Source organism: Brienomyrus brachyistius, chromosome 2 (assembly GCF_023856365.1).
Source record: "Brienomyrus brachyistius isolate T26 chromosome 2, BBRACH_0.4, whole genome shotgun sequence".
Classification (NCBI taxonomy): Eukaryota; Metazoa; Chordata; class Actinopteri; order Osteoglossiformes; family Mormyridae; genus Brienomyrus; species Brienomyrus brachyistius.
In genome coordinates this window covers 21,030,094-21,043,867 of record NC_064534.1, presented here as the reverse complement: position 1 = coordinate 21,043,867, position 13,774 = coordinate 21,030,094, and the positions used below count along the sequence as shown (strand labels likewise).

The window sequence follows — 13,774 nt, the reverse complement described above, 5'->3', positions numbered from 1 at the left end:
ACAGCCACCCCCTCCAGGCCTTCGGAGGTCCATATCCGCCATGGCTACCTCTGGGCGGCGTGCTGCAGGCGTACGGCAGGGATAGGTGCGTTTTCTCTACCCTACTCAGGGGTCAGTCTACAAGGCCGCCCGTGAAGATGAAGGAACAAGAACTAGTGTATTAAAGGGCAGAGAAGGCCATTATTGATTAAACCTCCGACTCACAGACGTATTCTCTCCAGGCTTCCCTGTTCCGGTGCTTTCTCCCTATGAATCACAGCGCTACACTAAACCAAACAAACAAGGCAGCCGGTAAATTCCCACTTGTTTGTTTGGTGTTATCGGTTAGCCAGCAGATGACAAGTCGATGCCGAATGAATCTATTCCCGTCCAGAAAGCTGAGCCAGAATTTCAACACGCCTGATTCATTTTTGATTTAAAAAGCTCATCGTCTGTTTCAACAGCACCTGTGGTTTAACATTTCATGGGTCGGTCAAAGCGGGAAGCATATCCTTTCTGCTTTCGGACATATTTATATTCAGTGGATGACGGTAGCATAAATAAATGTTCTTTCCCAATCCAAAGCAAACAAAGGGCAAAATGACAGAAAACTAAACATCCCCCCACTTTTAATAAAAATTTCAAAGAAATATTCTGAGTGCTGACAGTAAAAAAAAACCCTGAATAAATAAAACTACACATTCAGTGTCAGATTGGCAGAAGTCAGAATTAGGGACATGAATCAAGAAGCCATGTAGGGTAATGAGTCTGAGTCAAATTAAAAAGCTGAACTCAATAAAAAGTGTTATTAAGGGCATGAGTGCACTGGGAAGCAGATGTGTACGGAGTATCAGACAGCAGGATGCAGAAACGTGTCTGCAGCCCCCGGGATTCGGACAAGCTAGGTGCACTTTGGCATGCGGTACACAAACTGGCTTTAGCGTCGGCATCCACACCACAGTGAGCTGGAAAAAGGGCCCACAGCCTTAAAAAGTGTGTAAAGCTGCTCAGGGTGAGACCCCCGGTCCTTTGGCGTTCAGGGGATGCATGACAGACTAATGGCGTAACTACAGGAAGCCAATCACTATCGAATCCCCGTGACGGGAGCAGCGAGGCTGTGAGGTAAACTATCTGCCGTTAGCATATTGTTACTGATCCTGAAGTACTTGCCATGATGAAGGACATCAGCTCTTTCCAAAGGGATTTCCTGTTTTGGAATATTGAAAATGAATGATGGGGAGACACATAAAAGGGACAATTTGAACATTTGTAATGTATACATTTGAGACACCCAAGAGGGTTTGAGAATGCATGCGTGAAATCATTTTGAGTCTGCGCATTAGAGATGTGCTTTATGAGCAAATGAACGCAACACAGATGTCTGGTATGTCCAATGTATGCATGTGCCTATACATGTGCACTCAGTTTACAAAGGCAAGTGATGTAAACACCCGTTGAAAGGGGCAGTCTTCTTGTCTGTCACGAAGACCATTACACATTCCTCTGCTTGTTTTATTCCTGGTGTCACTACTAGCAGGTTGGCATCTGTAGGTGGAGTAAGTTCTCTCCTGGAGGACTGCCACGCGGACGCACAAGGCTCTACGAGCCCAGGCAGAAAGGGAAGAGGAATGTCCCTATGAGCCAGACCAGGTTCACAGTCCCAACACGGCATGTGAGAGCAGTCGAGGTCCGCCGATGATCTGCGTGTCCATGTGCATGGGGGGTGAGTCTGCCAGCAGTGCAAAGCATGTGTGCACGAGGATGAAGGTGCTCACTGGTGCATTCATTCATTTTCATCTTTCTCAGTAGGCCTGTTGCTGGCAGAAGTGTGTGTGTGTGTGTGTGTATGTGTGTGTGTGGTAATGTATATATATTACATTGTGGAAAACAAATGTGCTCACATTGTCATATAAACCTGCTATTCTGATCTTTGACCTTATTTTGACCATTTTTTCAGGTTTTATAAAAATTTGTGAATCCATCCATTTGCTGTAAACACTTGTCCTATTCAGGGTCTGTCCAGAATCTATTCTGGAAGCTACAGACAGGAACAACCCAGGAAGGGGCACCAACCGATCACAGAGTACACTCACACACACACTCTCACACACACACTCACTCACACACACACACACAGGCACACCTTCGGGCAATTTGGCAACTCCAATTAACCTCAGTATGTTTTTGGACTGTGGGAGTGGGGGGGTTGAGTACCGGGAGTAAATCCCACAATGACAGGGGGAGAACAGGCAGACTCCACACACGAACCCTGGTCCCAGAGGTATGAGGCAACATCACTGGGGTGCACCAGTGTGCCACCCCAAAATCTGTGAATTCCATCAAAAAACTAAAAGTCCCGTATTTAGTTTGGTTACCTATGGTTATGGTTAGGGCTGGGTAGGGGTTAAGGGTGTCATGTTGGGATTAGGGTTTCCCCCATAGAAATGAATTGATGGTCCCAACAAAGGTATGAATACAGATATGTGTATGTTTGTATGTGTGTGTGTGTGTGTCTGTGTTTCTGTGTGTGTTGCAGTGTGTTTCAGTGTGGTAGATTGTTAAAAATAAACTATCCACTCCACGAATTCGCTGTACCAGAATACTGTGGAAGATAATGCGGGAGAATCTGAGCGACAGGAAGGTGTGCGATCTTCTGATCTTCTGCGAGCATCTTTACCTTTTCAGGGCATCAAGGAGTCGTGTGCAGAGCTCGCAAAAAAGATCGTGCAAGTGATTTTTGAAAAATCAGAAAACTGACGACACTGATGAGAAAACGCAGCAGGTGTTTACTGTCAGATCATAATACCAAAATAGCCACTTTTCTTCACATGTAAATTTTATAAACCACAGGCTTGTAACACCTGTCTGAAAACAATATGTACTTATTAAAACAAAGAAGGGTCAGTTATTGGAGTAAAATGAATGCAATACAATATACTTTATCAGAAACCACAACCGATCCTACAGGCTTCATTAATTACTTAAATATACGATTATTAGTAATTTTAATAATTTGTTCTTAAGAAACATTTTACATGAAATTTATTTATCTGAGTCTTTTATCCAAAGAGACATACAGTGGCGGGGAGGGTTACAATTTCTGTGAGTCCCCTGTGAACCAGTGGCCTTCTATTGGCACAAAGCTTTGGTTGCTGAGCTACAGGAACTAAGCGAGAAAACAGTGGTAAACTCATAGCTGCAATGGTGTGCTAATCGTCAGTGTTGTTAATTAATTACTGGCCTAAATAGCTGTGATGCATTTTCAATCTGGAGGGGGGGGGGGGACAACCTTGATGTTTTGGCAGAGCACTCTGCAACCGCTCAGCATCATTCGGTCCATGTCACCTAAGCCTGTGACCCAAAGTGCACATGACAGTGCTGCAGATATGTGGGTCGGCTTCAGCTGCAGCCTGGGGGCCTTTCCTAAGGGAAGCACGTGTGACAGCAGCGGAGCTCCAGGGTCCCCTTTGACACCCCCCAGGTGTGGACTGTGTGGCCAGGGCCTGACTGTACTTGCTGTGCTATCTCACACTCGCGGGTGTGTGTCATCAGCAGGGCACAGCCTAGGGACAGTGACCTACCACACACACACGCATATCCTTATGGGGCCTGCTCATTCACTTCTATGGGAAAAATGCTAACATTAACTGTGACAACCTCAACCCTCATCCTGCCCTAACCATAACCATAAGTAATCGAGCAAAATACAAGAGGTTTTGCATTTTTAGTTTTTTTTCATAGCAATTACTGATTTTTATAAAATAGAGTTTTCCCTTATGGGGACCAGTTTCCGGTATTTATCACGTTAAATGGGTATTTATCACGTTATGGGGACATTGTGCCCCCATAAGGATAGGTATACCCACTCAAGCACACACACACACACACACACACACACACACAGGACGGGAAGCTCATAGTGAGCCGTCCCTCTGTTGACCTGACCCTAACCTAAAGAAGCATCTCAACAGCAAAATTTCCCTAAAATGCCCAGCATTGCGCCTCTCCATCACTAAGCAGGACACAGCAGCCTTTAAATCTTTAATCTTTCAGAAAAGCCACAGCAACATCAAATAAAAAGCCTATACTACTCCGTAAGAGTTTGTCATCTTTGAAGATTACCTCAAAATATAAATTGGAGCCCGTTTGTGTATAAATATAGCATTAAGGCCAGAAAAGGTGGATGAATAAACAGAGCATTCTCCATTACATTTTTTCTCGATCGCTTTGGCAAATTTCATGAAACATACTTAACATTCTCAAGACTATAAAAGCATTTCTCAACACAGTTGCTGCATACAGCCAAACCTCCAAAAGGCAGTAACTTACCCAAATTAATTAGCTCATGCCTCATAGCAAATAATTCCACCAATGAATTAGTCAGTGCCACAAAATGAAAAATGAAAAGTACAATCTGCATCTTTTTAACCATGAGCGTCAAAATGCTTAGATATATTGCCAGCATGAGAGTATAAGTAAGCTGCTGAATCATAGTTGGTTCCCACTTTTCCATCAGTCATTGACTGGTTATTCTTCATTAGCAAACTGCATGTCATGACAAAGACACCGTTTCCAACACTGCAAGGCTCTACATTATAGTATGTAAAGTTCACTGGCAAGAGGAAGCACAGGCATGTACACGTAACGTCTCAAAACAGGACAACAGGACAAAAGAGGACATTTGCATATATGGACTAAAACATTTGGAAATCTGCGTAAAACAATGGGAAATGATTTTCTGCTGTGCGGAAGTGCCATTGTGATGTGCAGATTACACTTGTTGTTTTGCAAATGTTACTTGTCATTTGCGAAATGCTCCAAAGCAATGGAGAAAACCTGTAAATAAGCAAGAGTGAGTGTGCGGTCCGTTAAAGGTTGATGGCCGGGGTGCATCTTGGTGGTGCCGGGCCAGACCGATTCCATCGGGCCCATGTGGAGTCCACTGATGAACAGAAGCAATGTCAAGTAAGAGCACCAGGGCACTGGAGGGGGGAGGGGATCAGTCATCAGCCCACCATCCTTGAATGTGTTCGTTAAACGATCCCCTCTGGAGGCCATAATCCTGCCTGACATGTGCAGACAGCTGCTCTCGCCGGAGGGGGGCGGGAGTGTTTTGCTGTGAGCTTTTGTATGGAGTCAGCCTGGTCTGTACGCGTCACATGCCGATCGTGGAGCACCCCCTCTTCACAAGCCCCCCAAGTTCATGCTGCTATTTTTAGAAAGATCACAGTCTACAGCAGAATCTCACAGATATCTCACCAGTGAGCAAAATTTCAATGGTTGGCAACACTGCTAATGAGCGCATCTAATTCCACCTTATGTCCATTACACTCGGGCCCCAGAGGTCATACATCTTGTTAAATCCAGAATTATATACTCTAAATCTGCTTGGAGCATGACATCTCTATCCCCCGATTCAACAGTGACTAGTTATCATATGGGAATATCTGATCTCTGTCCTGGAATAATGAAATCATCACCCCGATAAAAACAGCTGTGACAATTAATTCAATATTTCATGACTTTGCTTATAAGATGCCTTTTGGGAGAATAATGACAGTTAAAATATTTATTCCACATGCATTCTGTCTTACTCTCTTACTCTTTCTTCTGTCATACTCAGTCTTTCATTTGGTTGTTTTGTTCTCAAACACATAACAATCAATATAAAGGTTTCAATTATATCAAAACGTTCTGCCCAATTTACTGCACCCAGTCTACGGCTTAGTAACTTAAACTGACTTCTTAATCCCACTACAACATCACTGCACAACTTATTAACCTCACTGCTTTTAAACCGATCCCTGCCACCAGTATAAGCACTTGGTTCTTGGTCAAAACACTGGTTTGTATGCCATTAGCAAACGCTCTATTTTTCAATCTTGTTGACATGTTTTAATTCATTTCAGAAGCTCCAATCCAAAAAACCACACCCATTATATTTTCAGTTTAATAGTTTTTCCAACTTAAGGTTTCAGTGAAATTAGATTGATTGATTGATTGATTGATTGATTGATTGATTGATTGATTGGTTGATTGGTTGATTTCATATCATCTCTTTCAAAAGTAAGATATTTTAAAATGACTAAGTTTGGTCTAAAAATACTGGGTGCAATTACGGCCACGGGAACATAACGAAGAAATAAATTTATAGCAATTATTGGCATCATTATTAATGTTTCTGTTAATTAAATTATTTAATTGTGGCCGGACACACATCAGTCTAAGTTTCTTAGCGCATTTTATTTATTTATTTATTTATTTATTTATTTGCAGATCCGATAATTTTATGACAACATATCGATGAATTTGATTACACTTATAAGCTACGATTACTAAAAAAAAAAACAAATGCGATGTCTATGAAATATCAAGTTCCCTCATCGGCTACACTGCTCACTGTCAACGATTAACGGTTACAAACAGTCAGCAAGCATGATGTCCACAGTAATGTTTTTAATGAAACTCCCACCTGGTGTTTCAAAGGCCAGGCTAACAATACTTAAAAGGGATGTTTTTGGGAAAATCACATAAAACACATGCTAGTACCTGGATGCTGCATGAGATCTCCGAATCGTCCAGCAGCCTCACTGTACACTGGATCTCCTGATTTAAGGATCGGACGCTTGAAGTGCGGAATCGGAGCATTTTCATTCTTCTCTCCTTCTTTTCTTATTCTACATGACAAAGCAACGCCATCAGTGACAGGCAAGGGTAGAGGTAGCGCTCTGTGAAATAGCGAGGCAGAGAAAGCAGCCTTGCCTTCTTTCTGGACTAGGAAAGCTCACCCCCTCTCTCGCTCACTCATGCCCTCCCTCTGTCCGCTTGCCTATGTATATACTGTACCTATCTATCTGTCTTATCTTTCCTCAACGAGAGAGGGAAAGTGCGCGTTTGCTTCCCGTTCACTTATTCCTGAAACACATGGTTCTCTGATACCAGCCCTTTCTAAACACATAAGATACTGAAGGTACGGGATCTACGGACTAATGGCCCGGGAATTATGCCAAAGCAGAAATGCAATTAAATAATTCTGCGGCTGATTGCATTTGCGAATGTGGGGTGGAGGACCATAAGTCAATTATTTCAAATAGCTTTATTAATTCAATTAACATATAAAATATAACATATGACTCTGCTACATACAGCTACAAACTGTACATTATTTTTATTTTCTTTCCGCAGCCAAATAATTCCGCTTCTTCTAGGTAAGGTGCCTTCCATCGACACGTACAGACCCTTGTGGTGGTACGAAGCGGACTGGGAGGGGGTCGTTGTTTGATATGGTAAAACCCTATACCGTACTATATACGGGGGCTCGAATGAAATCATGCGAATACGATTGTTCACGGGAAAATGATCGGCGACCCTCCGCATTACTAATTTCACAAACAGCTTGAGTGCGAAATACAAATGCCTTCATCTTCCCACAAAATAGCCCCCGCGAATATGAATCCAAATCCTGATCGGATTCAAATTATTTCAGCTTACGAAACATAACTGAAAACGATTGCTTTAGGTTATAAATCACAAATATTGAAAATCCACGCACATGTGTGTCCCTAGAGGCGTGTGCTGCAGCTTTAAATAGAAAGGGGCCGCTTTCGCATTTTGCGTCATTAAGTGTCGCACCAGAACGAGCTGCCATATTTGCTGCTGCATGTCCGCTTCGTTTAGGAAAATGATACTGGTTATAATGGGAGTTTCCGGGACTGGGAAGTAGGTTGGCGATTTATCTAAGTAACAGAAACGACATGGTTGCAATAAGGTCGCCCTCCGAAATTTTAATACATCAGTTTTAAGAAGGAGGGGATCTACCTGTAATGTATTAGTTACCGTGTCCATTAACGATGGTGACATTTATCGTTTATGTGTCAACGTTACTGTGCGTTATAGTACGTGTTGTTTGAAGGCAGTTGTTTTGATCAAAGTGTTAAAGCTGATATTTACTATTTGCAAAAATTACAGTTTGCAAACATAGCTACAGCAAACTGCAGTCTGTCTATAAACGAGCGCCTGTAGGCATCCAGCGAGTGAACAAGTAACAAAAGGTTGCATTTACCTCCATCTGTGTAACTTTAATGTTGCGTTCTTTGATGCAGGTCTTCAGTGGGGAAATACATCTCAGATAAGGTACTTCAACTGTCGGAAAATTAATTCGGTGGTTACTCGTAATTCCTCCACTCATATCTGTGTCTCTGCAGCTTGGATGGACTTTATATGAAGGAGATGAATATCACCCCAAAGAAAACATAGAAAAAATGTCCCGCGGTGAACCTCTTACCGACCAGGTGTAGAGTAATTTCATCTTTACTAATTACTTCATATCAAGTATTTATTGTTATGGCCTTTGAAATTTTGTAGTAGGAATCGTATAGAAGGTAGTATTTAATCAAGCAGTGATTTAATTAGTCCGGCCACCTGATACATAGTTACAAAATCTCTAATTAAACTGGGTGGACAGTGACCTATAAAAGCATTTTATCTCACGCTGCTGATTTGTGTCCGTAGGACAGGACTCCGTGGTTGCTACATCTGCATGACATAATCCAAAGGTAACTTATATTTGTGCTATATGTAAATATCATTTCAAGCAGAAAGTCCTTACCGCAAAAACTAAAAGTACAATGGACATCAAAATTAGAGAACAACCTATGATTTACTAGTTTTCAAAGGCACTGCTCATACCTATTTGGAGTTATCCTAACTGGAATAGAAGGACAGTGTTTAAAGCATATTTCTAATTTTAAAGATATTCTGAAGCACAATATAAAAACACTTAAATGAGAAATTTGAAGGACTTTGATCAAAATTTGAAAACCATCTGAGATACCTCCCAGTGTTAGTCTAGTACCTGGTGATAATTTCCTTGATTATCTGACAAGTCCTATTTACCTGGCAGCAGTTTTAATTACTTTGCCGCTCTAAGGTGACTGAAACCCAAAGACAGCAGGTTGTCCAGATGAAGGCCATAGCGATAACCCTGTCAGCCACTGGTAGAGAAGGTCGTTCCAAGTCTGTGATTTTTAGAGTATTGCAGTCTATCAATGGCGCTAATTCAAGTCCCCCAAAATGGATCATGTTGAGTCTTGCTGTGGGGAATCAGTTCAACACTGTTGCTGGAATTTCCCATCAGTTCAGTGCTGGACTCAACATACAGTGTCTCGCCATTGAAGACAGTCTGGACTGAAATTCCACTCTGCAGTCCCCAAGCCTCTCTTCAGCAGAAAGAATCAAAAAGCTAGACCAACCTTTGCTGAAGAGCATGTTATGTGGACAAAGGAGAACTAGTCCAGGGTTTACACTTCCAGGGTTTAGTGATGAGAGCAAGATCAATTTATTTGGGTCCAACGGGAGACATTATGTTCAGCATCAAACTGTGGAAAGACTGAACCAAAGTGCATAAATTCGTCAGGTACATTTGGAGGAGAAAGCGTCAAGGTTTGGGGGATGTTTTCTTAAGCAGGAGTTGGGCCTGAAGTACAGCCACATGGTGCTTCCTTCCCAGTGAACGTCTCCCAGTCAGCCCACAATTTTCATGCAAGACACTATCAGTGAAGATTAACAATATTTCAAGGAAAATCACGTGCTTATTTATTGTTCTCTAATTTTGATTTCCAATGTACAGACGCTCCTCTACTTACGAACTTTCACATTACGAACTTTCAGACATACAAATGAAGAGGACTGTAAGTCCAAATTGTGGTCATTGGGCTCCCGTTTCCTGTCCGCAACATAATTATTTTTTCTGCACGCCAATTCCGCCTAGTGTGACTTCTGGCCGCTAGTCCCGCCGCACAGCAGTGTAGCATGCGAACTCCCAGCATACTAGTTCTCTGTACTTGCGTACACCCTTAAAATTATGTTGAATTACGACTTACGAACATTTCAAGTTACGAACGGCCGTTTGGAATGTGTCTCGTTCGTAAGCAGAACGTCTGTATATTGTGAGGAATGTGTAAATCTTTCACTTCTAAGAAGCTGTTATAGCTTCTTAAACACCTCTTGCCAAGTAGCTTTGGGATTATTAGGAGTTGGAAGGAAGATTTCTAAGACTGATTGGTTGCATAGTAGGGGGCATCCTTCTCTATAAATCTAAAACTGCTAACATCACTATGCCGTCAAGAGCAGTGCCTGAATCAAGACACTGGTGTGCGGTACACTTCCTGGTGCTAAGTCGTAGCATTCAGGAGCTATGCTTTGACAGTGGTTGGGGTGGCCATGCAAATGACCTTCAAATATGAGAAAAGTAGCACATGAGGAAAACATGATTTTGTGTTTAATAATGTCTCTAGGAGCTAAGGAACTTCCTGTCCTAGCGATGACACGGGGGAGGTGGCTGTTCTTCAGTTCATGCTGGATGTGCGTGGTGCACACGGTCACTGACCTATCAACGTCCTCACAAGCACCTCGATGCACAGCTACATTATTGTTTACCCGTTAAGCAGACCATTGTATCCAATGTGACTTACAAAGTTGTTTCAAGGGACAAATGTTGAAGGACATCGCATTAGGGAGAAAAAATATACTGCCAGGACATTGTACTTAGCCTGCGGTTTTTAAAACTGCTCTGAGTCCCTCACCCTGGCCCTCCCTGTGTACCTCCGGGAACCATGAGTCACATTGAAAACCTTCTTTTGCACAGAGCTTTCCCCTTGTTGGCGTCCACATTACTGCCTGATTATAATTACTGTAGCTGAAGCTATCATGTGGGATTCAACGTGTCTCCTGTGTTAGTAATAAAGCTTAATGTGAAGTGCTTACACAGTGCAGTCATATACCGTAACAATGTCAACTTTGTTTGACAAATGCTTAATCCTCTGATTGGTTGTGAATACCTTTGAATTTTCAGGACTTTTGGTGTTGTGATGATACTTTAATTATGATTTGGGAGTCTGTGGTACAGTGTTTCACTGAAAGATTTACTTAAAGTTGTTTGAAAATAATTTAGGTGCACTGTTAAAACACTAGTTGTACTATTATAGCAAGTAATAGTAGAATAAGAGATTTGTAATCAGATGTAATTTCGATTTGCTGCACAGAGAACTTTCATCTGGAGCAAATAGCATTGTAATTTGCTCCGCTCTGAAGAAAAGCTACAGACAGATGCTCTTATTTGGATCCGCTCCCCAGCCTCAAGCGTGTCAGCATGAGACGGTGGACAGTGTCTGCTTCGCCTTCCTCCACGGTGACTTTCAGCTCATACACCGGCGGCTGTTGGCACGGAGGGACCATTTCATGTCCGCTGATCTGCTGAGGTCTCAGTTTGATGCACTGGAGCCCCCCACCGACCCAGAGAATGCTTTTGCTGTGGACATTAAAAAAAGTATTCCCGAAGTCTCCTCTCAGATTGAGAGGATCGTTTCAGCTCGTCTGCAAACATAGAGAGGTTCAAGAAGCACGGCCTGCCTGGAATTAAGGGATGTTTTTTGGCTGGTGATTGCAAAGAAAAGCAATGTTTTTGAATGTGTCAATAATGTGCTCCTGTTTCAATGAGAATGGTGCTACCAACCCCAATCAGAAACAAGCTACAGTGATGTCATACTTAACAGGGTTCCTATAATTATTTTTTTTAAATCTGACAGCGATAAGGAATGTATCATGAAGGTATAACAGCAGTACATGCCATACATTTTTAATTGCCCTTTCATTGAAATCACCGTTTGGTTAACTGTAAGGCAGCAGTGCTGACTCTGCGCTAAAGTTGTCTTATCTTACCATGTATCCTGACTGACCGTGTGGAATCACCTGTGACACAGATGATCGTACTCATGCATTAACTACTGATGAGTCCCCGTCAACCTTGGAATAACCACTTAGTTTTCCATTAGCGGTACAAAGAGGACAAATATGCAGAACTAGAGTTTACATTTTGAAAAGTGGGTTGAAGGTTTGGGTTCATGTAAAACAAGGTCGTGGGTCTGTTTCCAAAATTCTGAGAGTCAGACGGAGAAATGTGTTGAAACACAAAACCAGTTAGTCTTCTTGTAATGCCTAAAAATGAATTTATTTTGTATCGATTCCTAGAGTTATCTTATACCAACACAATGATACTACATATTTGATCTAATGATTAAATAAATCGATATATAATATGCAATTATGTTAAAAATGCATGTTTATTTACACGATCTAGGAGCTGCTGCTTTTATCCAGAGCAGTACAGAATTTAGAAAGCGGAGTCGGCCAGCCCCTGGAGCAGTGGGGATTAGGCCCCAATGGTGACATCACTCCAGATTCAAACTAGCCGCCTTCCAACCACTGACACAGACTCCCAGCCCACAGGAGCCACACACCAGCCTGTATGTTTCGGTACAATTTAAACAAATCTTCACAGAGATATCTGTAATGTTTCTAATTTATCAAATTTACCAATAGGCTGGGACAGGTGCTCCAGTGGATGAAATTATACAATGAGGAAGTACAGCCCTGTTTCAGCTGTGATTTGTTTTGCAAAGTAATGTTTATATCTGTGTTGTACAGTAAAGCCTGGCTGGACTGGCCATCTGGCGTAACCTGCAGTTCCCAGGTGGGTCACTGGTTATACGGGCTGGCAAAACTCATCCTAGGGACGCCCTGGTTGGTAAAATCCATCATGGCTCATAAGTGATGTATTTCTCTTTTTTATTATTATTTTTGCAACATGCATAGAGGGAGTAGACCAGGGGTCACCAACAAGGTGCCTGTGGGCACCAGGATGCTCTCAAGGACCACATGAGTAGCCCGCGGACCTGTTCTAAAAATACCACAACTCACCAGTGAGCAGTGCCTAAAATTTCATTTTATCCTGTTACTATTCTTCTTTAATGACATTTGCATTTATATAGATTTGAAAATTACAATATCTTTTAAAAAAGCATTTAAAACATGTTTATTATACATGAAGTTTCAAACTGGTAGCCCTCTGTATGGCTCAGTACCCGTGAAATAGCTCTCAGTTTCAAAAAGGTTGGTGGCCCCTGGAATAGATGATATCATTGCTCAAAATAAATTTTTCACCGGTAATGCAGTCAAATGCAGCATATATAGTGACACCTCCAGGTCTGCATTTGATTCCCATCTCTAGCTCGGTGTTTGCAGTCTACAAACATGCAGTGAATCGGTGTCTGAATCATCTGCGGTGTGTGATCATGTTCCTGCGGCCCTGTCTCGATCCCTGAGCTTCCCATGATAGAAAGCAGTCTCATTATTGCCATTCATTTTATTAATGATTATGGGAAATGGTCACAGAGTACTCAACTGGTTGGTTGGAACAAAATCTTGGTCTAGACTTGTACTTTCTGAACCTGAACTTTCCACCTCTGGCTGGAACTTTAGGAGCTTAGGGCACAGGGCTGGGGTACAATCTGAATGTGATGCCAGTCAACCAGAGGGTACATGCACACTCAGTCATACACTATGGGCAAATTAGAGACACCAGATATCCTAACTGTTTGTCTTGGAATTGTGGCAGGAAACCCAATGACAGACTGAGAACATGCAAGTTCCACACACACAGAGTGGAGGTGGGATTCAAACACTGCAGGTGTCCAGTCACAGTGCCGTAAAAGTCAGTATTAAAGGATTCCAAGTTCAAACGGTAATTTACCAGCAGCCTACCAGAAGTCTAACTGCATTGCTTTCCATCTCAGTAAATTGCATGTGCTCAAGATCAATCAACGTTTGACAGCAAGATTTTAAAATGTAAACCAATCAGGGCTGAGCATGTGGTAATATCTCAGAGCACAGGCTCCCATCCTTTCATTGCTCCTTTAGCCTGTCATAAATATGTAAAAAGTGTGTATGTCAGCTGGGC

General features: G+C 42.2%; 2 protein-coding genes across 4 annotated transcripts in view; one reads left to right on the top strand and one right to left on the bottom strand.

Moving 5' to 3' along the window:
- The window catches only part of frmd3 (FERM domain containing 3), a 57,000-nt gene extending 50,043 nt beyond the window's left edge, over positions 1 to 6,957 (bottom strand). Inside the window, exon 1 of the mRNA XM_048998905.1 lies at positions 6,529 to 6,957. Within this exon, the coding sequence (XP_048854862.1) occupies positions 6,529 to 6,633 (105 nt within the window). The 5' untranslated portion in view covers positions 6,634 to 6,957. The remainder of the gene's footprint in view (positions 1 to 6,528) is intronic.
- A 617-nt stretch (positions 6,958 to 7,574) lies between these two features.
- Positions 7,575 to 12,079, top strand: LOC125722690 (probable gluconokinase). Of its 3 annotated transcripts, XM_048998893.1 has the most exons (5): positions 7,576 to 7,698; positions 8,082 to 8,112; positions 8,184 to 8,270; positions 8,491 to 8,534; positions 11,022 to 12,079. In XM_048998893.1, the coding sequence occupies exons 1-5, from the start codon at positions 7,640 to 7,642 to the stop codon at positions 11,362 to 11,364; spliced, it is 564 nt and encodes a 187-aa protein (XP_048854850.1). In that variant the 5' UTR covers positions 7,576 to 7,639; the 3' UTR covers positions 11,365 to 12,079. The 3 variants fall into 3 exon arrangements, 1 of the variants encoding a protein (XP_048854850.1); XR_007386516.1 differs by having other exon boundaries at positions 7,575 to 7,698; positions 8,184 to 8,534; positions 11,113 to 11,251; XR_007386515.1 differs by lacking the exon at positions 11,022 to 12,079 and adding an exon at positions 10,275 to 11,015 and having other exon boundaries at positions 7,575 to 7,698; positions 8,184 to 8,534.
- The last annotated feature ends 1,695 nt before the right edge of the window (positions 12,080 to 13,774 follow it).

What these genes read in the sequence shown, in the direction of transcription:
- LOC125722690 (XM_048998893.1), top strand. Translation starts at nt 7,640, where the DNA reads ATGTCCGCTTCGTTTAGGAAAATGATACTGGTTATAATGGGAGTTTCC. An exon ending in GTGAACCTCTTACCGACCAG is followed by an intron (nt 8,271 to 8,490) that starts GTGTAGAGTAAT and finishes TTGTGTCCGTAG; the next exon opens with GACAGGACTCCGTGGTTGCT. An exon ending in CTGCATGACATAATCCAAAG is followed by an intron (nt 8,535 to 11,021) that starts GTAACTTATATT and finishes TTTGCTGCACAG; the next exon opens with AGAACTTTCATCTGGAGCAA.